The sequence below is a fragment of the Capra hircus genome, chromosome 2, assembly GCF_001704415.2.
Source record: "Capra hircus breed San Clemente chromosome 2, ASM170441v1, whole genome shotgun sequence".
In the NCBI taxonomy this organism is placed as follows: domain Eukaryota; kingdom Metazoa; phylum Chordata; class Mammalia; order Artiodactyla; family Bovidae; genus Capra; species Capra hircus.
The window spans coordinates 34454637-34482519 of NC_030809.1; the positions used below are offsets into that span (position 1 = coordinate 34454637).

Sequence of the window (27883 nt, forward strand, 5' to 3'; positions counted from 1 at the left end):
AACGCCCAGCCAAGGCCAGGACCAGAGGAAAAAGTGTGGGCCCTTGTGTGAAATGTAAGGAAGCCTCCCTCTTGGGGCCTTCCTATACAAATATATCTATGGGAAGAAAGAGGTATGGGGAGAAACTTTCCTCAAATCTGCGGCTACTCCAGTGCTTTCCAGTAAATGCCCTCTATCCCTTAAAAAAGAGAAGAAAAAAAAGACTTACAATTTAGAGCAAATGTGTAGCATGGCAGAGGTAGTTTTGGGAATTTTGTACAAAATGTCAGTCTCCATTTTCTGAGAAAGCATCCAACAAAACAGGCAATACATGTTCATTCAATGATATAAATGTTAAGCATTTATAAAGGGTCAAGCAGCTTTCCTTCAGACTTTCCATGTCAGGTAGATTAAACTAAATAAATATTTTCCTTTTCTAATTTGTGTAAGTTTAATTCTACTGAGTAAGATAGATTTGAGGGATACCATAAGACCACTGAAACTAAAATTATATTTTAGTAAATACATGTAAATCTTAAAAACAGTTACTAATCTGATACTAACCTAGACAGCATATTAAAAAGCAGAGACATTACTTTGCCAACAAGGGTCCATCTAGTCAAGGCTATGGTTTTTCCAGTAGTCATGTATGGGTGTGAGAGTTGGACTATAAAGAAAGCTGAGTGCAGAATTGATGCTTTTGAGCTATAGTCTTGGAGAAGACTCTTAAGAGTCCCTTGGACTGCAAGAAGATCCAACCAGTCCTTCCTAAAGGAGATCAGTCCTTGGTATTCATTGGAAGGAATGATGTTGAAGCTGAAACTCCAATACTTTGGCCACCTGATGCAAACAGCTGACTCATTTGAAAAGATCCTGATGCTGAGAAAGATTGAGGGCAGGAGGAGAAAGGGATGACAGAGGATCAGATGGTTGGATGGCATCACTGACTCAATGTATATGAATTTGGGTGGACTGGGGGTTGGTGATGGACATGAAGGCCTGGCATGCTGCGGTTCATGGGGTCACAAAGAGTCAGACACGACTGAGCAACTGAACTGAAATGAACCTGATATTTTAGTAAACATGAATAAGAGATTTCATTTGAGTGATATCTGTATGAATCATGCTTTTTAACATTAAGTTAATAATTTACACAGATAATAGTTTGTATCATTTTGATTATAGTTATTAAATATAATAGTCAATAAACAACCAGTAATAAAAATGATTATTTCATATTACTGGGACAAATCTCACTGCAGAAAAAAGGCTCTATATATTCAAAAGAAATTAGCAAACTCAAGCAATAATTCAAAGGAAATCAAGATCTGAAACAATATGCACTCTGAAAAATCTGCTGGGTCACATTCCCATTGCATCCATTATGCATCTATACAGAATCATAGTGAGTGTCAGAGCCAAGAGTGCAAACCACTTCTGAGAAATGGAACTGAGAATAGAGAGGATGGTTCTAGTAGCATCATTCTGTGGATTATCGTACACTTCTATCCAAAACCCCAAGTAGTCTATGCATAGATAATATGATGGAGGAGGAAATGGCAACCCACTCCTGTACCCCCTGCCTGGAGAATTCCATGGACAGAGGAGCCTGGCAGGCTACCGTCCATGGGATCCACAAGAGTCAGACATGACTGAGTGTCTAACACACACACACAGATAATATGAAATTTGTATAACTTGCAAAATACAATTTTACAAGTGCATATAATGACTGAATAAACAATCATACACATTATTTTTATTTACTGCCACTTTTCAAAAATAAAAGCTTATTTTAAATGTTTCCTTCCATTTGCAATACAGTCTTGTTTCTTTAAGCTTTTTTATGAAGTTCTTAGAAAAACTACGTTCCTATATGATAGTTTTGTTTATCTGATTTTTTGTCTTAATATTATTCTTTTAACAGAAAAGCCTCTCTTTAAATGTTTAATAAAAATTAATGAACAAAGCATAAACTGGCTCTACTCCATATCTAAGTATTGATTTTTCATCTAACATTGTCTTAGATGAGTAGATTCACCTCAAGTCAACACATTCACATATTTGTCTTTGCCAGAATAACACTGCCATTTATCTAAATCTGTCTGCCAAAAAATTGCTTGTCTTACATTAATTTTAGAATGAGAGAAACCTGCAGAGAGATTTGCTTTCTGTTAAGTTTCTCCACTGGGCATAAATTCATGCTACAAAATTACAAAATAACAGTTTTCTTTGGGGAATTTTCAAATACTGAAATTCCTCTACTAAGAGTACACTGGGGCTTCCAGGTGGAACTAGTGGTAAAGAGGAGACATACCTATGCAGGAGACATAAGAGACGTGGGTTCAGTCCCTGGGTTGGGAGGATCCCCTGGAGAAGGAAATGGTAACCTGCTCCAGTATTCCTACCCGGAAAATTCCATGGACAGAGGAGCCTGGCAGACTATAGTCAATGGGGTTCTTTCTTCCTCTAATTTTTCTATAATATTATTATTATTTCAGAAATCAGCTTACTCTCATGGGAAAAGATTTCCACAAACCATATCACTTTCAAAATACATAAGGAAGCGAATGAAAGTCAAAGTGAAAAGAACTGGGCTTCCCTGATAGTTCAGTTGGTAAAGAATCCACCTGCAATCCAGAAGACCCCAATTCAATTCCTGGGTTGGGAAGATCCACTGGAGAAGGGATAGGCTACCCACTCCAGTATTCTTGTGCTTCCCTTGTGGCTCAGCTGGTAAAGAATCCCCCTGAAATGCAGGAGACCTGGGTTCCCACAGGTAGCAAATGTTACATAGCACATTAACAACCTCCTGCACAACCCCCCTCTCATCCCACTCTTGATGGTGAATTACAGTTGTGAGAGTTCTGCTCATCTGTTCAATTAAGTTGCTGGTGAAGCCTTTCACATTCTTTCCAACTTGCACTGACATATAATTCAGTTCTCCAGATCTAAAGCTCTGGTGCATAAACCACCATCCATATAGTAGCAAACTCAAGCCTTATTTTCATTTAGTCCAAAATAGAAAAAAAAAAAGTTATTAAAAAATAACATACTCAGCTGCTTGTTTATAGTGCTTCAAATCTTTCTTCAAAATTTTGTTCTCATTTTCTAAAAGCATGTTCTGAGTGTAGACATCTGGAACAATCCCACCATCTCTAAGTTCGGTTATTCCCTTCTGTATTAACTCATACCTAGAATAAAATCAAACAAAAGACTTCATATTGTTTCTTTCTACTAAATTGATTTTACTTATGTACATTTCAAAAAGTTAAGTATAATGGAATGTTTAGTAATAAGTTCCAGTATTACTTTTTAAACTAAAATGTCAATATTCATAATATATTTTTAAAATGAAATGTTAAGTATCATCATGGTGCATAAAATATAGCTTCTATGCTCCAGGCACTAGTCCAGACACTGGTGAAATTAACAAAAATGTCTAAGTCTCTACCTATCTAATGGAGTTTCCATTCTAGTATGGATGGTGACACATTCTATGAATTAAAGCGAGATAAGAAAAACAGACACTAAAGTAGAGAGTGATGTGCTATTTTATCTAAAGTGGCCAGAGAAAGTATAATGGACTATTTGATCAGGGACTTGAAGGAAAAGAGAGACTAAGCCATGTGGATATGTGGGAGAGAAGCAATCTTGGCTGACAGAAAAATATGTGTAAGGGCCCTGAGATAAGGAGGTGTTTGACACGTACAATGTAAAGCAAAAAGTCAGTACATCTGGAGTATCTGGAAATGGAGCCAACTAAGTGAGCAGGAAAGACAGTGGTGAGAAATAAGTCAGGAAAGACAGCACAGGAATGTGATTTTACTCTGAATTAGACCAAAGTCACTGGAAGGCTTTGAGAGATAAGAGACGCTGAACAGATTTATGTTTGATAAGGATTAATCTACCATGTCTTTGAATAAACTGGCTCTAGAGAATAAAAAGTAGAAGCAGAGAGCCTGCTGTAAGAGTTCAGGAGAGAGACTGGTAGATTAGACAAAATTTGGTAGCAGTAGACTGTGAGAAATGGGTCCCTTCTGGACATGCTGTGAAGATGAAGTGAACAGAATTCACTTACAGATCAGATATCATGTTTTAGTTTAAAAAGAAAATTGAGGATGACTCCAAGGTTTTTGGCTGAGCCACGGACAGACATTTAGTCAAATGGGAACAAATGAAGTAGGAATTTGGTGTTTAGAGAAATCAAGGAACCGTTTCTATCCATGTTAAATGCACTATGTCTGCTAGGCAATTAAGTGAAAATAAACATTGTAAGTACACATCAAAAGTTAAGGGAAAAGTCAGGACATGAAATTTAAATCTGGGATAGATCAGTAGATAGATACAGTTTAAAGTCACAAGATTGGATAAAGGCCAGTCAGGAAGCAAACATAAAGTGAAAAGTAAGAAAGTTCTAGGACTGTTTTGAGATTGGGAAGAGAGGAAATACTACCAAACAGAGACTAAGAAAGAGAGGGGTCAGTGAAGCAGTGAAAGAACAGGAGAGTACTGTGGCTAAGGGACCAAATGAAGAAAGTGCTGGAAGAAGTAAGTAATGAATAACAGTGACAAATGATATAAGGAGAAAGGACAGGAAGAATACTAAGGATCAACCACTGAATTTGCCAATGTAAAGTCACTGAAAATAGTTTCAATAGACTCATGGAGGGGCTTTCCTGGTGGTTCAGATGATAAAGAATCTGCCTGCAATGGGGGAAAGCTTTGGGAAGATCCCCTGGAGAAGGGACTAGCAACCCACTCCAGTATTCTTTCCTAGAGAATTTTACGGACAGAGGAGTCAGCCAACCTACAGTCCATGGAGTCACAAAGAGTTGGACACAACTGAGTGACTAAGAAACACACACACACACACACACACACAGAGTCATGGAGATGAGAGTGGAACTAGAGTAGGAATGAGAAAGCAGGAAATGAAGACGTGGCAACAAACTCTTTCAAGAAGATAGACCATAAAAACAGAACCTAGGAAATCAGGATGACCCTGAAGAGAAAGTGGAGTCCAGGGCGTTCTGTCTTCTCCTATGTTTTTAATACATGACATATTATTGTACATCTTATGCTCATGGCAGTGATTCAGCAGAGAGGGAAATCTTTCACAGTGCAGGGGAGAGAGGGGACAACTGCAGGAGTCATGTAGCGAGTAGGTGAGAGCATCTAGTAGAGGAGAGCTGGCCTCAGATGACAGTGTCTATGGCTCAGCCATGCAACAAGAGATGGAGAATGCTGAGATCAGAGGCAGTGGGTTGGAAGAAAGGAAACAAGACCTGTGGAACTTCTATTTTCTCAGTGAAACATAAAGATGCATCAGAAAATTATTTATAAATCAGTTAATAATTTGTTTTAATCGTTATATGTAGCAATTAATAGTTAAAGAAAAAAACAGAGCATAGAAAAACATTTCAAGTAATACAGTTATTAACCAAAATTCCCTACAAACCTTGCTATGAAGTGAAGTCGCTCAGTCATGTCCGATTCTTTGCATCCCCATGGACTGTAGCCAACCAGGCTCCTCTGTCCATGGGATTTTCCAGGCAAGAATACTGGAGTGGATTGCCATTTCCTTCTCCAGGGGATCTTCCCGACCCAGGGATCGAACCCCGGTCTCCTGCATTGTGGACAGACGCTTTCCCATCTGAGCCACCAGGGAAGTCAACCTTGCTATAGCTGAGCTAAATATAAGTTTAAAATATTAAATTTTCAGCATTTTTATATTATACATCTTAGCTTTATTAATATATTACACATTAGTAGTCATATGGTTTGTGTTATGTGTTATATATCTTATCTGATACCAAAAAAGAGCAAGAGAATTCTGCTGAATATACAAAAGCTCAAGACAACTGAATCAAGATCAAGTGATATTTGGGCTTCCTTGGTGGCTCAAATGTTAAAGAATCTGCCTTCAACAGAGGAGACCTGGATTTAATTGCCGGGTCTGGAAGATCCCCTGGAGAAGGGAATGGCTACCCACTCCAGTATTCTTGCCAGGAGAACTCCATGGACAGAGAAACCTGGTGGACTATAGTTCACTATTTGCCAAAACTTACAAAACAACACATATCATTTAATCATAAAATCACTTTCTATCCATATTTGGACTGTGGTTTATACTTATCTCAGAAAAGAAGACATAAGGACTGACTAAAGTGTTGAATCATAAAGATTTTCTGACCATAAAATTGGCTGAGGGATGGGATGGGGAGGGAGGTGGGAAGGAGGTTCAGGATGGGAGACGTATGTACACCCATGGCTGATTCACATCAATGTATGGCAAAAACTACTACAATATTGTAAAGTAATTAGCCTCCAATGAAAATAAATAAATAAAATTTTTTAACTTGGCTTTCAGCCACTGGCTTTATTTAATGCAGAAAAAAAACTCTAAAGAAATTATTTCAATAAGAAAAAAAGTGACAGTTTACAAGTCCTTTAAATTAAATATTATGTAAATAAATTAATATGTGGTAAAAGTTGTAACTGCACTACCCACATTTGAGTGATTACATATTACACCAAATTTTATTGACTAAAAGCAGCAATATTTACCTTGTGAAAATTAAAGAAACAGACTACTAACTTATCATTTCTTTTACAATTTAAGAGAAATTTAAAATCAGTTCAGTTCAGTGGCTCAGTCATGTCTGACTCTTTGCGACCCCATGGACTGCAGCACACCAGGATTTCCTGTCCAAAACCAACTCCCTGAGCTTGCTCAAACTCATGTCCATCAAGTTGGTGATACCCATCCAATCATTTCATCTTCTGTCGTCCACTTCTCCGCCTGCCTTCAATCTTTCCTACCATCAGGGTCTTGCCCAATGAGTCAGCTCTTCGCATCAGGTAGCCAAAGTATTGGAGTTTAAATATTATTAATGATTGCACTGTTACCTTTGATGGCATTTTCATTATCAGCCAAACTTCAGTGCAATGGTAGACACAGAAGCTAAACTGGAGAGAAACAAGGATGTGAAAGAATAAAGAAAGAAAATGAAGTCCCTGTTTTACAAAAAACATTTGGCTGTAAAGGGAAAAAGAGTTGGAGTGAGTTGGAAGTAATAAGAGGAGAAGGTAGAGGCAAGAATGTACATTTTGGGTGAGTTAGCCCTGACCTTGTTAACAGCCAGCAGAACAATCCAGAGGAGGAAAGGAGATGGTTGACATATGCTCAGTCAGGGTAAATAAAATGCACTACCATATTTTCTCCATCGTAATACTGCCAGGGTCCAGCCCTGGTGGATCCAGGGAATTCGAAGGGTGGACGGTGTTGGCATGAGAAAAACTTATTTATTGATTGATGTAAGATTAGATTAAGAAACAATAGTGTAGTAGGAAAATTAAGTGGAGGAAGAGGGCTGAATAGCTTGGATTACGCGGAAGACCAATAAAATTCCAGACAAGGAATTTGCACCATCTACATTGGGCTACCGGCGCTCGCTTGAATATCTAAGGGTGCCTTGCCTTAGGCTCCCTTACATGTGAGTCTTAACAGCCAGGGCAAGTAGGTACACTTGGCGAGCCTCCGCGCCCCAGGTGGAAATTCAGCCTGAAATTAGAGTAAAGAGCAGAGGGAGGGAAAGGGAGAAAAGGAGAGAGACACGGGGGAAACCAGTCCAGCAACTGGCTCCGGCCCCTATTGTTCAGAAGGCCTTTTACATTTTTGATCAAACATGGGGATCAATGGGTAACACAAAGTTGTGCAGTGTTAGCAGTCCAGACTCTTATCAAAACCAGGCTTCTCTCTCTGCATACCTAATTGTACACACAAGTCTTAGGTGATTTACATCATCTTCTGGCTAAGAAGGGCCAATTAGCATTTTACAAACTTTTTTCTGATAAGGGTTTGTTACCTAGAAGACTTATTTGTTTTGATCTTCCCAAAGTCTGGAGCCACTCTCAGAAAGCACTAAATAAAGTTACATTCTTACACAGGAAGGATACAAGAGGAGTGCAGTGATATATAACAAAGAGAAAAGTAATTAACTCAAAACTCTAGTGTTGTGAACATCAAAACTACTATATATCCTTTTCCATATCCCGTTTACATTGATTAACATCCTCCCAGGTGCCTAAAAGATAAAGAATATGGAGGCCTGGCAGCAGTCATTGAGTCAACAGTGAAAACACTCTGCCAATATAATTTTTAACTCTTTAGAAAAGGCTCTGTAGAAAAAGAAATTAAGGAAACAATTCCATTCACCATTGCAACGAAAAAATAAAATACTTTGGAATATATCTACCTAAAGAAACTAAAGACCTATATATAGAAAACTATAAAACACTGATTAAAGAAATCAAAGAGGACACGAATAGATGGAGAATATACCATGTTCATGGATCGGAAGAATCAATATAGTGAAAATGAGTATACTACCCAAAGCAATTTACAAATTCAATGCAATCCCTATCAAGCTACCAGCCACATTTTTCACAGAACTAGAACAAATAATTTCAAGATTTGTATGGAAATACAAAAAACCTCGAATAGCCAAAGCAATCTTGAGAAAGAAGAATGGAACTGGAGGAATCATCTTGCCTGACTTCAGGCTCTACTACAAAGCCACAGTCATCAAGACAGTATGGTACTGGCACAAAGACAGACATATAGATCAATGGAACAAAATAGAAAGCCCAGAGATAAATCCACACACATATGGACACCTTATCTTTGACAAAGGAGGCAAGAATATACAATGGAGTAAAGACAATCTCTTTAACAAGTGGTGCTGGGAAAACTGGTCAACCACTTGTAAAAGAATGAAACTAGATCACTTTCTAACACCGCACACAAAAATAAACTCAAAATGGATTAAAGATCTAAATGTAAGATCAGAAACTATAAAACTCCTAGAGGAGAACATAGGCAAAACACTCTCCGACATAAATCACAGCAGGATCCTCTATGATCCACCTCCCAGAATTCTGGAAATAAAAGCAAAAATAAACAAATGGGATCTAATTAAAAGCTTCTGCACAACAGGGAAAATATAAGCAAGGTGAAAAGACAGCCTTCTGAATGGGAGAAAACAATAGCAAATGAAGCATCTGACAAACAACTAATCTCAAAAATATACAAGCAACTTATGCAGCTCAATTCCAGAAAAATAAACGACCCAATCAAAAAATGGGTCAAAGAACTAAATAGACATTTCTCCAAAGAAGACATACGGATGGCTAACAAACACATGAAAAGATGCTCAACATCACTCATTATTAGAGAAATGCAAATCAAAACCACAATGAGGTACCATTTCACACCAGTCAGAATGTCTGCGATCCAAAAATCTGCAAGCAATAAATGCTGGAGAGGGTGTGGAGAAAAGGGAACCCTCCTACACTGTTGGTGGGAATGCAAACTAGTACAGCCACTATGGAGAACAGTGTGGCTGTTTTTTAATTTCCTTAAAAAATTGCAAATAGATCTGCCTTATGACCCAGCAATCCCACTGCTGGGCATACACACTGAGGAAATCAGAATTGAAAGAGGCACATGTACCCCAATGTTCATTGCAGCACTATTTATTATAGCCAGGACATGGAAACAACCTAGATGTCCATCAGCAGATGAATGGATAAGAAAGCTGTGGTACATATACACAATGGAGTATTACTCAGCCGTTAAAAAGAATTCATTTGAATCAGTTCTGATGAGATGGATGAAACTGGAGCTGATTATACAGAGTGAAGCAAGCCAGAAAGAAAAACACCAATACAGTATACTAACACATATATATGGAATTTAGAAAGATGGCAATGATGACCCTGTATGCAAGACAGCAAAAAAGACACAGATGTGTATAGCGGACTTTTGGGCTCAGAGGGAGAGGGAGAGGATGGGATGATTTGGGAGAATGGCATTGAAACATGTATATTATCATGTAAGAATCGAATCGCCAGTCTATGTCCGATGCAGGATACAGCATGCTTGGGGCTGGTGCACGGGGATGACCCAGAGAGATGTTATGGGGAGGGAGGTGGGAGGGGGGTTCATGTTTGGGAACGCATGTACACCCATGGTGGATTCATGTCAGTGTATGGCAAAACCAATACAGTATTGTAAAGTAAAATAAAGTAAAAATTTAAATAAAAAACAAAAAAGAAAAGGCTCTGTATCTTTAAGATGCTTTTAAGCTTTGTGCCTCTCACGGTTGGGGTGTTGTAAGCAAATTCATAAGCTGTAAGAGGTCTGGGGAACCTGTTAGGCAAGCTAGAGAGCTATCAGAGGGGTTTTAACTGAAACATCCCTTTCAAATGCAGAAGACTAAAGCCCTGATTTGACTTTTTCCAGACAATATCAGAAGAGTGGAAAAGCAGGCAGATTCTTATTTTGGCGGGGGGGGGTGGCGATGTCGAGGCTCAGGAAATTCCAGGGGGAAAACTTGAGGTCTGATTAGCCTTGCCATCAGAGCTCTTGCCGCATGACCATGTCACGGGTGGAATTTCTCACACTGGCTCCCTGCATAATACTTTAATTTTGCCCCCAGGGAAATAATCATTGTTCACAGAGCACTTCTAAATGGCCATAAAAATATTACTGACTAAACCCACAGTATAGACTTTTCATGGTTCATAGAACATTATATATATACATATATATATATATATACACACATACACACATGCAATAACTTTGTGTGTGTAAAGGGCCATAAATAAACATTTATAATTTGGGGGGAAAATAAACACTTATAATTTGGGGGGAAAAGAAAAGCTTTCAAGGTCATATGGTCTGTTGTGACTTTGCTGTTTTATGTAGTAGTGTGAAAGTAACCACAGACAAACAGATAATACCTAAAAGATAGGTCATGGCTGTGTTTCAGTAAAATTTTATTTACCAAAATAGGAGGCAGGTTAGATTTGGCCCCAGGTCTTAGTTTGCTGGGCCCAGATTTAATGGACTTAATGTAATTACTGTTTGAAGAATGAAAAAACATAAGTCAAATTCTACTGCCCAGGTGCTTTGGTTTTGGGAGTTTTGTTTGCTTGCTTTTTGTGGGTTTGTTTTACAAATCAACAAGAGGGAAACCTTGTTTCATCACGTTTTGTAAGATTAAATGAATGTATAGAAATGATAAATTGCAAGTGTTCTTCCCCATAATAAGAAATTATAAAAATACATGGCAATCCACTCCAGTATTCTTACCTGGAGAATCCCCATGGAGAGAAAAGCCTGGCAGGCTACAGTCCATGGGGTCACAAAGAGTCAGACATGACTGAGTGACTAAGCACACATTCCTATACACTTACTATGCATTATAAACAAAGGTTTCTGATCAAAGTAAAACATGTTTCATTTGAAATAAAACTCTCCAATACAGTATAATCTCATTACAAATAATTTGTAATCTCATTACAAACTAGCAGCTAGGGATCAGAATAAAATTATTTGAACCACAGTATTATTAAACCCAAATAATGAAGAGATATTTATACAAATTTTACTTTAAAATCATAATATTACAATAAATGATATGCTTACTTAGGGTTTCTATAAACCTTAATATTATTACACTTTTCTGAAATTTCATCTAGCAATTTCAAATTGCTAAATCTAAAAGGATAATATTTGATTTGCATTTCTCTAATAATGAGTGATGTTGAGCATCTTTTCATGTGTTTGTTAGCCATCCGTATGTCTTCTTTGGAGAAATGTCTATTTAGTTCTTTGGCCCATTTTTTGGTTGGGTCGTTTATTTTTCTGGAATTGAGCTGCATAAGTTGCTTGTATATTTTTGAGATTAGTTGTTTGTCAGTTGCTTCATTTGCTATTGTTTTCTCCCATTCAGAAGGCTGTCTTTTCACCTTGCTTATATTTTCCTTTGTTGTGCAGAAGCTTTTAATTTTAATTAGATCCCATTTGTTTATTTTTGCTTTTATTTCCAGAATTCTGGGAGGTGGATCATAGAGGATCCTGCTGTGATTTATGTCGGAGAGTGTTTTGCCTATGTTCTCCTCTAGGAGTTTTATAGTTTCTGATCTTACATTTAGATCTTTAATCCATTTTGAGTTTATTTTTGTGTGCGGTGTTAGAAAGTGATCTAGTTTCATTCTTTTACAAGTGGTTGACCAGTTTTCCCAGCACCACTTGTTAAAGAGATTGTCTTTACTCCATTGTATATTCTTGCCTCCTTTGTCAAAGATAAGGTGTCCATATGTGTGTGGATTTATCTCTGGGCTTTCTATTTTGTTCCATTGATCTATATGTCTGTCTTTGTGCCAGTACCATACTGTCTTGATGACTGTGGCTTTGTAGCAGAGCCTGAAGTCAGGCAAGTTGATTCCTCCAGTTCCATTCTTCTTTCTCAAGATTGCTTTGGCTATTCGAGGTTTTTTGTATTTCCATACAAATCTTGAAATTATTTGTTCTAGTTCTGTGAAAAATGTGGCTGGTAGCTTGATAGGGATTGCATTGAATTTGTAAATTGCTTTGGGTAGTATACTCATTTTCACTATATTGATTCTTCCAATCCATGAACATGGTATATTTCTCCATCTATTAGTGTCCTCTTTGATTTCTTCACACCAGTCAGAATGGCTGCGATCCAAAAATCTGCAAGCAATAAATGCTGGAGAGGGTGTGGAGAAAAGGGAACCCTCCTACACTGTTGGTGGGAATGCAAACTAGTACAGCCACTATGGAGAACAGTGTGGAGATTCCTTAAAAAATTGCAAATAGAACTACCTTATGACCCAGCAATCCCACTGCTGGGCATACACACCGAGGAAACCAGAATTGAAAGAGACACATGTACCCCAATGTTCATCTCAGCACTGTTTATGATAGCCAGGACATGGAAACAACCTAGATGTCCATCAGCAGATGAATGGATAAGAAAGCTGTGGTACATATACACAATGGAGTGTTACTCAGCCATTAAAAAGAATTCATTTGAATCAGTTCTGATGAGATGGATGAAACTGGAGCCGATTATACAGAGTGAAGTAAGCCAGAAAGAAAAATACCAATACAGTATACTAACACATATATATGGAATTTAGGAAGATGGCAATGACGACCCTGTATGCAAGACAGGAAAAAAGACACAGATGTGTATAACAGACTTTTGGACTCAGAGGGAGAGGGAGAGGGAGAGGGTGGGATGATTTGGGAGAATGGCATTCTAACATGTATACTATCATGTAAGAATTGAATTGCCAGTCTATGTCTGACGCAGGGTGCAGCATGCTTGGGGCTGGTGCATGGGGATGACCCAGAGAGATGTTGTGGGGAGGGAGGTGGGAGGGGGGTTCATGTTTGGGAACGCATGTAAGAATTAAAGATTTTAAAATTTAAAAAATAAAAAACTATAAAAAAATAAAAAATTAAAAAAATAAAAGGATAATATTTCAGCAAACACCTAATTAAGAGTATACTTGGTTCCAGATTTCTCCAAGGGAATTATTTCACACTTTGGCACAACATGTAAGCACTACATATCCTAACCCGTAACTTGAGAAGAAAAATAGGAAACTGAACTACATTAATCATCATTTTATTAGTAATGCAAATTAATCTATCTATTCTTACAAAAATATATTCTCTAATACATTTGTAATTATTTCATAGGGACATTATAAAAATCATTCACACAATTTCTAGATTTAATAAGAAGAGTATTATTTTTCTACCATCAAACCTGCTCTTTTTTTAAACTGTATTAGTAAAAAAATGGCTCTCCTCATTAAATTCATTAACACTAAACATGCAATTTAAAATAATGAAACTGATTACTTTTATATGAATGGTCTCTGTAGATTTGAACAAAAACAGCAAAATATAAAAATTAAAACAAAGTTGGATTAGTAGAAATTAACAAATTGTACCTATATTTAAAATTATTATAGGATTGAACTCCAAAACACCATAAACAACTTTATATATCATATTATTCCTTCTTTCTATAATATGCAATGACTTTCAGAAAAACAAAACATTTATTATCTAATTATTTAATAATATTTTGTTAAAGAATGCTAAGGAGCCCAAAAATACGCATGATGACATTATCGCTATAGCAAAGGAATAAAGACAGTATGCCTGCTGATTTTCATAACAATGTTATTAAAATTTTCAGTTATAACAAGAAAGACTTGTGTAGGTATCATCTGACAATGCAATTTCACTTACTTATAAATGAAGGGACATTTATAGAAAAAGAAGCAGTTGTGTGAGTAGAGAAGAGCAGGGCATTATATTCTAAGAAAAACAAGCAAAGTAGTACTGTTAGCAGGATGTGTCTTATGTAGGAGATAATACTCATAATTATGTAAAAGATATTTTTAGATATTTCATTAAGTAGCCTTGGTTTACATAACGCCAAGAGATGTTCCATTTTCTCGATTCTTGAGAATCACTTAAATTTGAGTATTTAGAAAAGATATTTAATTTAAAACTTTTTTGAAATTGATATCCTGATTGTGTATGTGTTTTTGCTGTGGTTTCAGTGGCAGTATTGGAAAAAGTTTCTATCCAGCTCTTTCATTTTACATAAGCTGTGTCACTCAAAGTCTTTTGAGATGATTAAAAGTATACATGTATACTTTAAATAATGTTACATTATTTAAAGTATACAGTAAATAATGTTAGTATTTCCAGAAAACTATTTATCTACTTAGTTATTTACCATTCAGATTGAAAGCAATCAAGAGTTCTGGTCATTCCCATTTTGATCAGGAAATTGCAAAGAAAGTCCTCTATTGCTTCAGGTACTGTATGCTTTGGAGAAAAGACTGTTTTCCGCTCCTAAAATTTAAAAGTGAAATTATTTATTTAAAAACTATCAAAGCTTTAATTGTACAGCTAGGCCTTACATTCATTCATTCATTCACTTTTTAAACAATTTTGTAGAATATTATGTCCAGGAACTATTTTAATCACTAGGGACAAAGCGGTGATGAAAACAGACAAGACTTAGTCCTTATAACTAATAATCAAGTGAATGTGGACAGAAAAATGAGTAACTAAATTAAAAATACACAGTATCGCTGATGATACTAAGTGCCTGGGGGTAAAAGCAGAGGGATGAAGGGAGGGAAAGCCATGTATGGAGCAGATATGTGTGTGGAGCTGGTCTGCTATGTATGTAGCATGATGAAGAACCATTACATTGAGAAAGTGACAGGTGAACATATATCTAGAGAAGAGGTGGAGTCACGTTCCAGATATAGCATCAGCAAGTACAAACGCAGACAAGACTGTGATTGGGCTATCCAAAACACAATAAAGGGGTCAGCTTGCCCTAACAATGGTATATAACACACTCAAAAAAATAAAAAATAGTATGGATTGTTTAATTCTTTTACTTATTATCATTATAAAAAGAAATGTGGTTTTGGTGCCTATATTTTTAGAAACACTATGGAAGAAATTATGCACAATAGAGCACCCTTGTACTCCTATTTCATAATGGAAATAAATAAGTCTATCAACTAGATCAGAGGTGAGTTAACTTTTCTCATAAATAAAGTTTACTAGAACCCCACCATGGCCACATGTTTAGATATTTGACAGTATTTCTGAATATATATACAGGAACATATCTTAGAATGAAATTCTTTGAGAACTATCGATAAATATGTTAAACAGTATAGTAGTTTTGTTCAGTTAATTAACCTCCCACAAACACTATTTCAAAGAAATGTCTCATATTCTTAGAGGAGGAGGTAGAGAGATGATGTCAGGAAATTTAACAATTACGTGATTTAGGAAACTTGCTAATGTCATCTTTAAAGATCAAAATTATAATTTTATAAAAATTATGTTATTATAGAATTATGGGGAAAAAAGGAGCTTTGAGACTGCACCTCCAATATTAGCAAAACAAAAAACCAAAAACTAAAACTGCTAAATAATTACCCCCCACAAATGGCAATAATATGCTCAAAAGAAGGCTCATGCTATAGAGGGGAAAACCCAGCTTGAATGTAAGTAGATATTTTTTCAAAAAATTACATACAAATATTTTTAAAGAATATATGTGTGTATGTGTGTCTATTCTTATTTCTTCTTACATATATACTTAGAAAAAAGACTTCAGTTTCAACAAACAATTGACAGTATAACCAAACCACATGTTCATTATAGATTAATAACATTTCCTATCTTCTTAATTTTTTTCATTAATCACTCTAAATATAATAAAACACATTACTTTGCCAGCAAAGGTGTGTCTAGTCAAGGCTATGGTTTTTCCAGTGGTCATGTATGGATGTGAGAGTTGGACTATGAAGAAAGCTGAGCGCCAAAGAATTGATGCTTTTGAGCTGTGGTGTTGTTTGTAGGAGACTCTTGAGAGTCCCTTTGACTGCAAGGAGATCCAACCAGTCCATTCTAAAGGAGATCAGCCCTGGGTGTTTATTGGAAGGACTGATGCTAAAGCTGAAACTCCAGTACTTCGGCCACCTCATGCGAAGAGTTGACTCAATGGAAAAGACTCTGATGCTGGGAGGGATTGGGGGCAGGAGGAGAAGGGGATGACGAAGGATGAGATGGCTGGGAGGCATCACGGACTTAATGGACGTGAGTTTGAGTGAACGCCGGGAGTTGGTGATGGACAGGGAGGCCTGGCGTGCTGCAATTCATGGGATCGCAAAGAGAAGGACACGACTGAGCAACTGAACTGAACTGAACTGATATTTTCAGAGTTTAGAATCATTGCACCTATCAAGGAAACTGATACTGTATAGAACAGAAAGTTCAAAGTTTATGAAATAAAACATGTATCAACTCTCAAATATATATATATTTTATATATATATATTAGCAAGGTTTAAAGAAAATTACAATTGATTTAAATGTCAATTCTTCAATAAATAAATAATCGTTGTTAATTTTTAACAAATAAAGCTATTTACATTACTTCCAAATTTCAAAATTTTAATAATTTCAAATATATTCAATAACCTAGTAGTAATGTTTTGTTTTCAAACTTTAATAAAAATTCTGAAAGTCCTCATTGAATTGGGACTACTACTGTCCTCTAACATAGAAGAAAATATATGCTGATCATAAACAGATGTAATAAAATCATAACAAAAGGAAGCTGGTTTCATAAACAATAAATATTTTTAAAACAGAAAGCCCATGGCACAACTCAAAGTTAGTTTTTGAAGACAAAACACTATAAAAACAAAAACCAAATTATAAATATAAAACTGTAGTACTTATCACAATATAAATCCATAATCAATTTTAAATGCCTAAAGGAAACTTTTGTGAATTTTCTACATAGTAATATTTCTCTAAAGAGCTCAAAAACAACAGATAAAAACTTAAAAGACAGTCAATCAGCTATAAATATGTCATAAATCTAGAAAGTTAACTCCTGCAAAGTTAGGAGTTTGAGTTAGCTTTTGAGAAATTAATAAGAGAATTACTGATATTTAGGTTCAGAAGATATGAGCTACTACATTGAATTTATTTCCCAATTGTCCTTCTTGGATTTATCTTTGGATTTACAAACAACTTCTAGCATGATAACAGATACAATTGTATTTTGGGTCACAATTTTTTCATTCAGTGACTCATTTATCCATTCATTTATTTAACTGCTATACATTGAGTGCCTACTATGTGTCAATCATTGTGTTACATGTATCTATGCTACCAAGTGGAGAAGGCAATGGCAACCCACTCCGTCACTCTTGCCTGGAAAATCCCATGGATGGAGGAGCCTGGTAGGCTCCAGTCCTTGGTGTCGCGAAGTCGGACTCCACTGAGCGACTTCACTTTCACTTTTCACTTTCACGCATTGGAGAGGGAAATGGCAACTCACTCCAGTGTTCTTGCCTGGAGAATCCCAGGGATAGGGGAGCCTGGTGGGCTGCTGTCTATGGGGTTGCACAGAGTCGGACATGACTGAGGCAACTTAGCAGCAGTGGCAGCAGCATGCTACCAAGTACCACTATAAATGAGTAGTACATAAAGTATTTTTTTAATGCTCCTCAACTTAATGATGAGGCTTCCCTGATAGCTCAGTTGGTAAAGAATCCGCCGGCAATGCAGGAAACCCCTGTTCAATTCCTAGGCCAGGAAGATCTGCTGGAGAAGGGATAGGTTACCCGCTCCAATATTCTCAGCCTTCCCCTGTGGCTCAGCTGGTAAAGAATTTGCTTGCAATGTGGGAGACCTGGGTTCAATCCCTGGATAGGGAAGATCCCCTTGAGAAGGGAAAGGCTACCCACTCCAGTATTCTGACCTAGAGAATTCCATGGACTGTATAGTCCACGGGGTCACAAAGAGACTGACATGATTTTCACTCACTAACTTAATGATGTAAAAAGCAAGAAGGAAGATGATGAGCAATACATATCATGCAACTGATATGTTTATCCACTGCTCATCATTCAAAATTTTTAAATTTACCTATAAATTACTGCATAGAGATGTCCAGCAGACAAACACCCTCTTCCAACAACACAAGAGAAGACTCTACACATGGACATCACCAGATGGTTAACACTGAAATCAGACTGATTATATTCTGTGCAGCCAAAGATGGAAAAGCTCTATACAGTCAACAAAAACAAGACCAGGAGCTGACTGTGGCTCAGATCATGAACTCCTTATTACCAAATTCAGACTCAAATTGAAGAAAATAGGGGAAACCGCTAGACCATTCAGGTATGACCGAAATGAAATCCCTTATGATTATACAGTGGAAGTGAGAAATAGATTTAAGGGCCTAGATCTGATAGATAGAGTACCTGATGAACTATGGACTGAGGTTCATGACATTGTACAGGAGACAGGGATCAAGACCATCCCCATGGAAAAGAAATGCAAAAAAGCAAAATGGCTGTCTGGGGAGGCCTTACAAATAGCTGTCAAAAGAAGAGAGGTTAAAAGCAAAGGAGAAAAAGAAAGATATAAGCATCTGAATGCAGAGTTCCAAAGAATAGCAAGAAGAGATTAGAAAGCCTTCTGGAGCAATCAATGCAAAGAAATAGAGGAAAACAACAGAATGGGAAAGACTAGAGATCTCTTCAAGAAAATTAGAGATACCAAGGGAACATTTCATGCAAAGATGGGCTCGATAAAAGACAGAAATGGGATGGACCGAACAGAAGCAGAAGATATTAAGAAGAGGTGGCAAGAATACACAGAAGAACTGTACAAAAAATATCTTCACGACCCAGATAATCATGATGATGTGATCACTAATCTAGAACCAGACATCTTGGAATGTGAAGTCAAGCGGGCCTTCGAAACCATCACTACGAACAAAGCTAATGGAGGTGATGGAATTCCAGTAGAGCTATTTCAAATCCTGAAAGATGAGGCTGTGAAAGTGCTGTACTCAATATGCCAGCAAATTTGGAAAACTCAGCAGTGGCCACAGGACTGGAAAAGGTCAGTTTTCATTCCAATTCCAAAGAAGGGCAATGCCAAAGAATGCTCAAACTACCACACAATTGCACTCATCTCACATGCTAGTAAAGCAATGTTCAAAACTCTCCAAGCCAGGCTTCAGCAATATGTGAAACGTGAACTCCCTGATGTTCATGCTGGTTTTAGAAAAGGCAGAGGAACCAGATACCAAATTGTCAGCATCTGCTGGATCATGGAAAAAGCAAGAGAGTTCCAGAAAAACATCTATTTCTGCTTTATTGACTATGCCAAAGCATTTGACTGTGTGGATCACAATAAACTGTGGAAAATTCTTCAAGAGATGGGAATACCAGACCACGTAACCTGCCTCTTGAGAAATCTGTATGCAGGTCAGGAAGCAACAGTTAGAACTGGACATGGAACAACAGACTGGTTCCAAATAGGAAAAGGAGTACATCAAGGCTGTATATTGTCACCCTCCTTATTTAACTTATATGCAGAGTACATCATGAGAAACGCTGGACTGGAAGAAACATAAGCTGGAATCAAGATTGCTGGGAGAAATATCAATAACCTCAGATATGCAGATAACACCACCTTTATGGCAGAAAGTGAAGAGGAACTAAAAAGCCTCTTGATGAAAGTGAAAGAGGAGAGTGAAAAAGTTGGCTTAAAGCTCAACATTCAGAAAACCAAGATCATGGCATCTGGTCCCATCACTTCATGGGAAATAGATGGGGAAACAGTGGAAACAGTGTCAGACTTTATTTTGGGGGGCTCCAAAATCACTGCAGATGGTGACTGCAGCCATGAAATTAAAAGATACTTACTCCTTGGAAGAAAAGTTATGACCAACCTAGATAGTATATTCAAAAGCAGAGACATTACTTTGCCGACTAAGGTCCATCTGGTCAAGGCTAACGTTTTCCAGCGGTCATGTATGGATGTGAGAGTTGGACTGTGAAGAAGGCGGAACACTGAAGAATTGCTGCTTTTGAACTGTGGTGTTGGAGAAGACTCTTGAGAGTCCCTTGGACTGCAAGGAGATCCCACCAGTCTATTCTGAAGGAGATCAACCCTGGGAATTTCTTTGGAAGGAATGATGCTAAAGCTGAAACTCCAGTACTTTGGCCACCTCATGCGAAGAGTTGACTCATTGGAAAAGACTCTGATGCTGGGACGAATTGGGGGCAGGAGGAGAAGGGGACAACAGAGGATGAGATGGCTGGATGGCATCACGGACTCGATGGACGTGAGTCTGAGTGAACTCCGGGAGATGGTGACGGACAGGGAGGCCTAGCGTGCTGCAGTTCATGGGGTCACAAAGAGTTGGACATGACTGAGCGACTGAACTGAACTAAACTGAGCAGACTTCACTTTATGTCTACCTAGAAGGAACTATGGGGCTCCCCTTGTATCTCAGCAGTAAAGACTCTGCCTGCAATGCAGTAGGCTCTGGTTGGATCCCTGTGTCAAGAAGATCCCCTGTAGAAGGAAATGGCAACCCACTCCAGTATTCTTGCCTGGAGAATCCCATGGATAGAGAAGCCTGGCAGGCTATAGTCCATAGGGTCGCAGGGTTGGAAACGACTGAAGTGACTAAGCAGCAGCTGCAAGAGAAGGAACTGTATCCATAGGGTACATTAGAGAATAGAGTTTACTGTGAGCTAAAGCCCTACACTTAGAATATAATCAATCCTGGATTCAAGAAATTCTGCTCTTCAGCATTTTTCAACTTTGAATGGACAGATATGTTGGAAAGGAGTTATTGGATTTCTCAACTCAGGAACTCTATAAAATACAGAAGGACTGATACAGGGCAGAATATGCAGTGAAGTCTATCCCATATGATTTTGCACTAAGGAAGCCAAATCAGCACCTAAATAAGAGTATAATAATTGCCTTCACATTTCACACAAAGGTTTCATTTTTCAGGAAAAGCTATCTTCTTAATTAGCATTAACATGACTTTAGTATTAATTAGTATTAGTAGCACTTCACAAATATTTTTCTATCATAATTAAATTACTGTCAATTTTAAATGAATTTTCAATTTTACAGTGAAGCCATCATTCTATGTACTGTTAATTGGTGGTATTATAATTAGAAAGCATCCACCATATTCTCTAGTGAAATGAGTTCATAGGCCTCATAAGAAAAAAGATAATAATATATCAAGCATTCCCTGTGATCTAAATACTTCCATAAAAAAAAAACAAAAGACACAGATGCTTACAAAGTAGACTGCAGTACATGTATACAGTAACAAATTTCGTGCAAGTGTTGAAAATCCTTGGTTAAACCTCATTGAGCTTAAAGACAGTTCTGAAAGAAAGTGTCATTTGTTGCAAAGTCATGTAAAAGTGACCACCATGTGGAAAATGATTATGCAAGGCAGAGTAAATACCACTATGTACTAAAAGTAAAAGTTTGATGATAAAGAAATAAAAATGAAAAGGACATTAGGTGATAGAGCTGCATCTAGTAGTGAATAACTTACAGCCTAAATGACTTTCAAAACTTCACATAGGAAAGATCACTGTTAAACAGTAAGCTTTGGTTGTGTTCAAAATTCTCACCAAAATCTGGGTATCTGTAGCCTGTTCTTGGACCATCTGAACTGCTTTTGCCAGATCTTCTTCACCTTCTGGAATGCTATAATTGTCATCTGGTATCTAAATCACAGAGAAAGATAAGGATAGAAAGAGTTAGGGGAATATAAAATACCTTATTTCATTTTAGATGATAAATTTTCCTCACACAACAAATGATCAAAGAAATACACTTCATGTAAGACACTATGTCATTCTGAAGACCCATGAAAAATTAACAACTAACAAGTAGGCAGCCCTCTGATTTCCTTATAAACATCACTCAGTGTTACTTCTAATAACTTGATATTAGCTATGAGCAATTTCTTTTATCTGTACTGGCAAATATAGTCTAACAACTCTACTGAAAAAAAAAATCTGCTAAAATAGAAAGCTAGGCCTTCTAAATGCTACCAATCTCTCCTCATTGAAGATTTTCTCCACCATAACTTTCCATTTGTTGTTTAGTCACTAAGCCATGTCTGACTCTGTGATCCCATGGACTGTAGCCATAACTACTAGCAACTGCAAATCTCTAGTAAATTAAGTCTAATATTAAAAAGAAAAAGTCTGAATGTTAACCTCTTGAAAGAATGCAATTGACTCTATGACATTAATGAAAGTGAACATTTATTGCATGCTTATGTGTGGATCACAGCTTTAAGCCTGTTACATTTATTAATACATTTCATGTGGTATGTATTAATATTATCTCCACTTTTCCAGCAGTAAAATGCCTCCTGCTTGCCCAGGCCACAACTTCCAGGCTTGCTTCCACAGTTTCCTTTACAGCTTCTGTCATCTTAGAGTCTCAGATATAATGATAGCTTCCATTGGAACAATGAATTAAAGGAAAGGTCTGAGACAGTAACTATTAGATGGAAGTATAGCTAAGTTGCAAGGAAGCATGGGATCTATGCTCTGGGAAGGTAGTAGGAATCTGGGAAACACTGCCAAGAGCAGAGTAGATGACAGGGAACACCTGTTAGACAGAGATGACAGACTTTAGTATGTATCCATAAGGAAGGGGATGAAAGGCTGACTCTGAAAACAATTAACAGGGAAATCAAAAGAGCCAGATATATTAACCTATATAAATTTTTAAATACAATTTTCAGATCTCATTCTTAACTATGTGATTAGCCACATTCAGTTGAAAACGTGGTATCACTGAAGAAAAAAAAAGTTTAATGAAAAATAAAAAGAATATTTCACAGGAATGATAGTAATGAATTTACAGAAAAAATACATAAAATGAACAAATTACCTCTTCATATTCATAATCATCTTCAGATGCTTCAGTTATAGTGACCTCTAAATATACTGTCAAGTTTGAATCTCAAAATATATGGAATAAAATTAGTACATTTAAAAACTGATATAACCTTAAAATAGTTATTAGATTCAAATATCTTACCAAGTTAGTAAATACATGTAAATCATTTTTTAAATTTCTCTTCTTCATACAGCTCACAATTATACAAGTTTTTTAAAAAAATATTTAAATTGTTATCTTAAATTACTATTTGACACAATCCAAACTCATGAAAAGTTTTTAGTCTATGTGAAAATGAAAGTAGTTCAGTCTTGTCCAACTCTTTGTGACCCCATGGAATGCACAATCCATGGAATTCGCCAGGCAAGAATACCAGAGTGGGTAGCCTTTCCCTTCTCCAGGGGATCCTCCCAACCCAGGGATTGAACCCAGGTCTCCTGCATTGCAGGCGGATTCTTTACCAGCTGAGCCACTGTCTAATTATTTCCAACTCTATTCTAAAAAGGCTTCTAAAAATGTACATCATATCAGAGTATCATAAATTAGAAAGAGATAAAAATGAGGGACAGGAAAACTATGACAATAAATTTTTCAAACAAATCTCAAACCACACTGAATTTTCCATTATTTCTGTCTCCTTCACAATGACTTTTTATTTGGATTAAACAAAGCACTTCCCTGGTAGGTCAGCTGGTAAAGAATCTACCTGTACTGCAGGAGACCCTGGTTCCATTCCTGGTTCAGGAAGATCCACTGGAGAAGGGATAGGATACCCACTCCAATATTCTTGGGCCTCCCTGGTGGCTCAGCTGGTAAAGAATCCACCTGCAATGTGGGATGCCTAGTTTCAATCCCTGGGTTGGGAAGATTCCCCTGGAGAAGGGAAAGGCTACCCACTTCAGTATTCTGGCCTGGAGAAATATATGGACTGTACAGTCCATGGGGTCACCAAGAGTTGGACAGGATTGAGCAACTTTCAAAAATAAAAAGCATACTAAAATTAAATATAAGTAAAAAATAGATTTTAATGTTTTAATCAATTAAAGTTATAGCTCACTCTTTTTCTTATGTATTTCAATTTTAAAATAAATCATATTCTCAGAATGGCAGCCTAATTTTAAGCAAATATAAACTATATAATAATCATAAGAGCAGAGCAGTTCAGAAAGTATCAATATATACCAGCATTAAAATATCGATGAAAATGATTCTAATAAAAATTTTCAATAGAATTGCTATAAGAGCTTTACAAATTAAGTTACTCTAATTACAAATGAAAACTTCAAGATAACATTTAATTTTTTAAAAAATCAAAGTATGTGCCAGTAACACTTGTTTTGTTGATTGGTTGGTAGGCTTACATTTCTTTTCACATTTACAGACTTTATTACGCCAAGTTTAAAAAGTATAAACACTTCAATACATAGCAATGCTTATGAAAATCAAATGAGTTTACCCTGGTTTTCATTTTGCTGATTATCAGAAATTTCACTGTCATTCCATCCTCCAAGAGTAACCTGACAGTCTGAATAACAACGTTGTTTGTAATGAGAACTGGTTACACACACATGGTATTTAATAGGAGCCAGGCACTTTCCTAAGGGTTTTACATGTATTACATCATTCCATCCTCACCCCACCAATAAAGATGAACTAGTATTATCTCTGTTTTACAGATCAGGACTCAGATGCACAAAGTTTCACAGTCAGGACCTAACAGAATTGGGAAATAGCCCTAGAAGTTTGGTTTTCACTATGCTATACTACATCTCTTGTTAACAAGGGTTAGCATATGGAAATTATTTAGAATGGTGCCTGGCTTGGAATAAAAAGAAATGTATGTTTTTCCTTCCCTTGTTCTGGAAAGATATGAGTACCTGTGGAGGAGTCTCCTAAATCTCCCATGATCTTCTGTTAAGATGAATGGATACATAAAAGGCATTCTGAATCTTCCTCCTTTTCTAGATTTATATTTTCCTGACACATTTTCACTTAATGATATAAAATTTCCTGAAGTTCAGCTACAGGAAGTTGGCCTCTTTTTTTATGGAAAAATATATCCCTTTCTGGGAAACAATGATTGTAAGTTGATTTTGTGAGCTCAAAATGGATTAAGACCTAAATGTGAGACTGGACACTATAAAACTCCTAGAGGAAAACAGGCAGAACACCCTCTGACATAAATCACAATATCTTTTTTGATCCAAGAATAATGGAAATAAAAACAAAAATAAACAAATGGGAACTTTCAAAAGTTTTTGCACACCGAATGAAACAATAAAATGAAAAGACAACCCACAGATTGGGAGAAAATATGTGCAAGTGATGTGACTCATAAAAGATTAGTCTCCAAAATTTACAAACAGCTTACGATGCTTAATAGCATCAAAACAAACAGGCCACTCAAAAACTGGACAGAAGACCTGTCCTCCAAAGACAGTAAAAGTAGGCACATGAAAAGATGTTCAATATCACTAGTTATTGCTGTTCACTTAATCGTGTCTGACTCTCTGAGACCCCATGGACTGCAGCATGCCAGGCCTCCCTGTCCTTCGCCATCTCCCAGAGTTTCCTCAAACTCATGTTCATTGAGTCAGTGATGTCATCCAACCATCTCATCCTTTGTCGTCTCCCTCTCCTCCTGCCTTCAAGCTTCCCCAGTATCACGGTCTCTTCCAATGAGTCACTTCTTCAAATCAGGGGGCCAAAGTATTGGAGTTTCAGCTTCAGCATCAATCATTTCAATGAATAGCCAGGGTTGATTTCCTTCAGGATTTACTGGTCTGATCTTGCAGTCCAAGGGACTCTCAAGAGTCCTTTCCAGCACCACAGTTTGAAGGCATCAGTTTTTCGGCACTCCAGCCCTTTTTACAGCTCTCACATTTGTACATGACTACTAGAAAACACACAGCAATGAATCCAGACCTTTGCAGGCAAAGTCATGTCTCTGCTTTTTAATACGCTGTCTAGGTTTGTCACTGCTTTTTTTCCAAGGAACAAGCATCTTTTAATTTCACGGCTGCAGTCAATGTCCACTGATTTTGGAGCCCAAGAAAATAGTCTGTCACTGTTTCCATTGTTTCCCCCACTTTTGCCATGATGTTATTCAGTTCAGTTCAGTTCAGTTCAGTTCATTCGCTCAGTCATGTCCAACTCTTTGTGACCCCATGAATCACAGCACGCCAGGCCTCCCTGTCCATCACCAACTCCCGGAGTTCACCCAAACTCCTGTCCATCGAGTCAGTGATGCCATCCAGCCATCTCATCCTCTGTCATCCCCTCCTGCTCCTGCCCCCAATCCCTCCCAGCATCAGAGTATTTTCCAATGAGTCAACTCTTCGCATCAGGTGGCCAGAGTACTAGAGTTTCAGCTTTAGCATCATTCCTTCCAAAGAAATCCCAGGGCTGACCTTTAGAATGGACTGGTTGGATCTCCTTGCAGTCCAAGGGACTCTCAAGAGTCTTCTCCAACACCACAGTTCAAAAGCATCAATTCTTTGGTGCTCAGCTTTCTTCACAATCCAACTCTCCATCCATACATAATCACTGGAAAAACCATAGCCTTGACTAGACAGACCTTTGTTGGCAAAGCAATGTCTCTGCTTTTCAATATGCTATCTAGGTTGGTCATAGCTTTTCTTCCATTATGTTATTAGAGAAATGTAAATCAAAACTATGAGATGTCACCTCAAATCAGTCAGAATGGCTATAATAAAAAAAATCCACAAACAACAAACGTTGGAGAATGTGTTGAGAGATGGGAATACTACTTCACTGTTTGTGGGAATGTAAATTGGTACAGTCACTATGGAGAACAGTATGGAGGTTCCTTTAAAAATCAAAAATAGACCTATTATAAAACCCTATAGTCCCATTCCTAGGAATATATCCAATGAAAAACATGATCCAAAAAGATACAGGCACCTCAATGTTCACTGCATCACTGTTTACAACAGTCAAGACATGGAAGCCATATAAATCTCCCTTGACAAAGGAATGGATAAAGAAAATGTGGTACATATATACAGTAGAATATTAGTCAGCCATTAAAAAGTATGAAATAAGGCCATTTACAGCAACATGGATGGACATAGAAAGTGTCATACAGAGTGAAGTAAATCAGACAGAGAAGAAGAAATATCAAATTTCTCAAATGAACTTACAAAACAGAAAGAGACAGGCTTAGAAAACACACTTAGAGTTACCGGGGTAAGGGATAGTTATGGAGTTTGGGAAAGTCATGTACACACTGCTATATTCAAAATGGATAACCAACAAGGATCTATCATATAGCACATGGAAATCTGCTCATCGTTTGTGCCAGCTTGCAAGGTTTGGGAGAGAATGGATACATGTATATGTATGGCTGAGTCCCTTCACTGTTCACCCGAAACTACTACAATATTGTTAATCATCTATACCCCAATACAAAACAAAAAGATTTAAGTTTGGGGCAAAAAAAAAGAGGCTGAATTTGTAGGCAGTCATTTGTTTCCAGAAATTAATGCTACCCTTCATCACTAGGGCTTCCTGGGAGGCTCAGCACGAAAGAATCTGCCTGCAATGTAGGAGATCTTGGTTCAGTCTCTGGGTCAGAAAGATCCCCTGGAGAAGGAAATGACAACCCGCTCCAGTTTTCTTGCCTGGGAAATCCCATGGACAGAAGAGCCTAACAGACTATAGTCC

General features: G+C 37.3%; 1 protein-coding gene across 1 annotated transcript in view; it reads right to left on the bottom strand.

Moving 5' to 3' along the window:
* Window positions 1–27883, bottom strand: part of LOC102181821 (sperm-associated antigen 16 protein) — a 1088062-nt gene that overhangs the window by 1034818 nt on the left and 25361 nt on the right. The window contains exons 2-5 of the mRNA XM_005676499.3: window positions 23189–23235; window positions 21910–22005; window positions 14625–14743; window positions 3036–3173 (exon numbers count right to left, since the gene is read on the bottom strand). Coding sequence (XP_005676556.1) covers window positions 3036–3173; window positions 14625–14743; window positions 21910–22005; window positions 23189–23235 — 400 coding nt within the window. The remainder of the gene's footprint in view (window positions 1–3035; window positions 3174–14624; window positions 14744–21909; window positions 22006–23188; window positions 23236–27883) is intronic.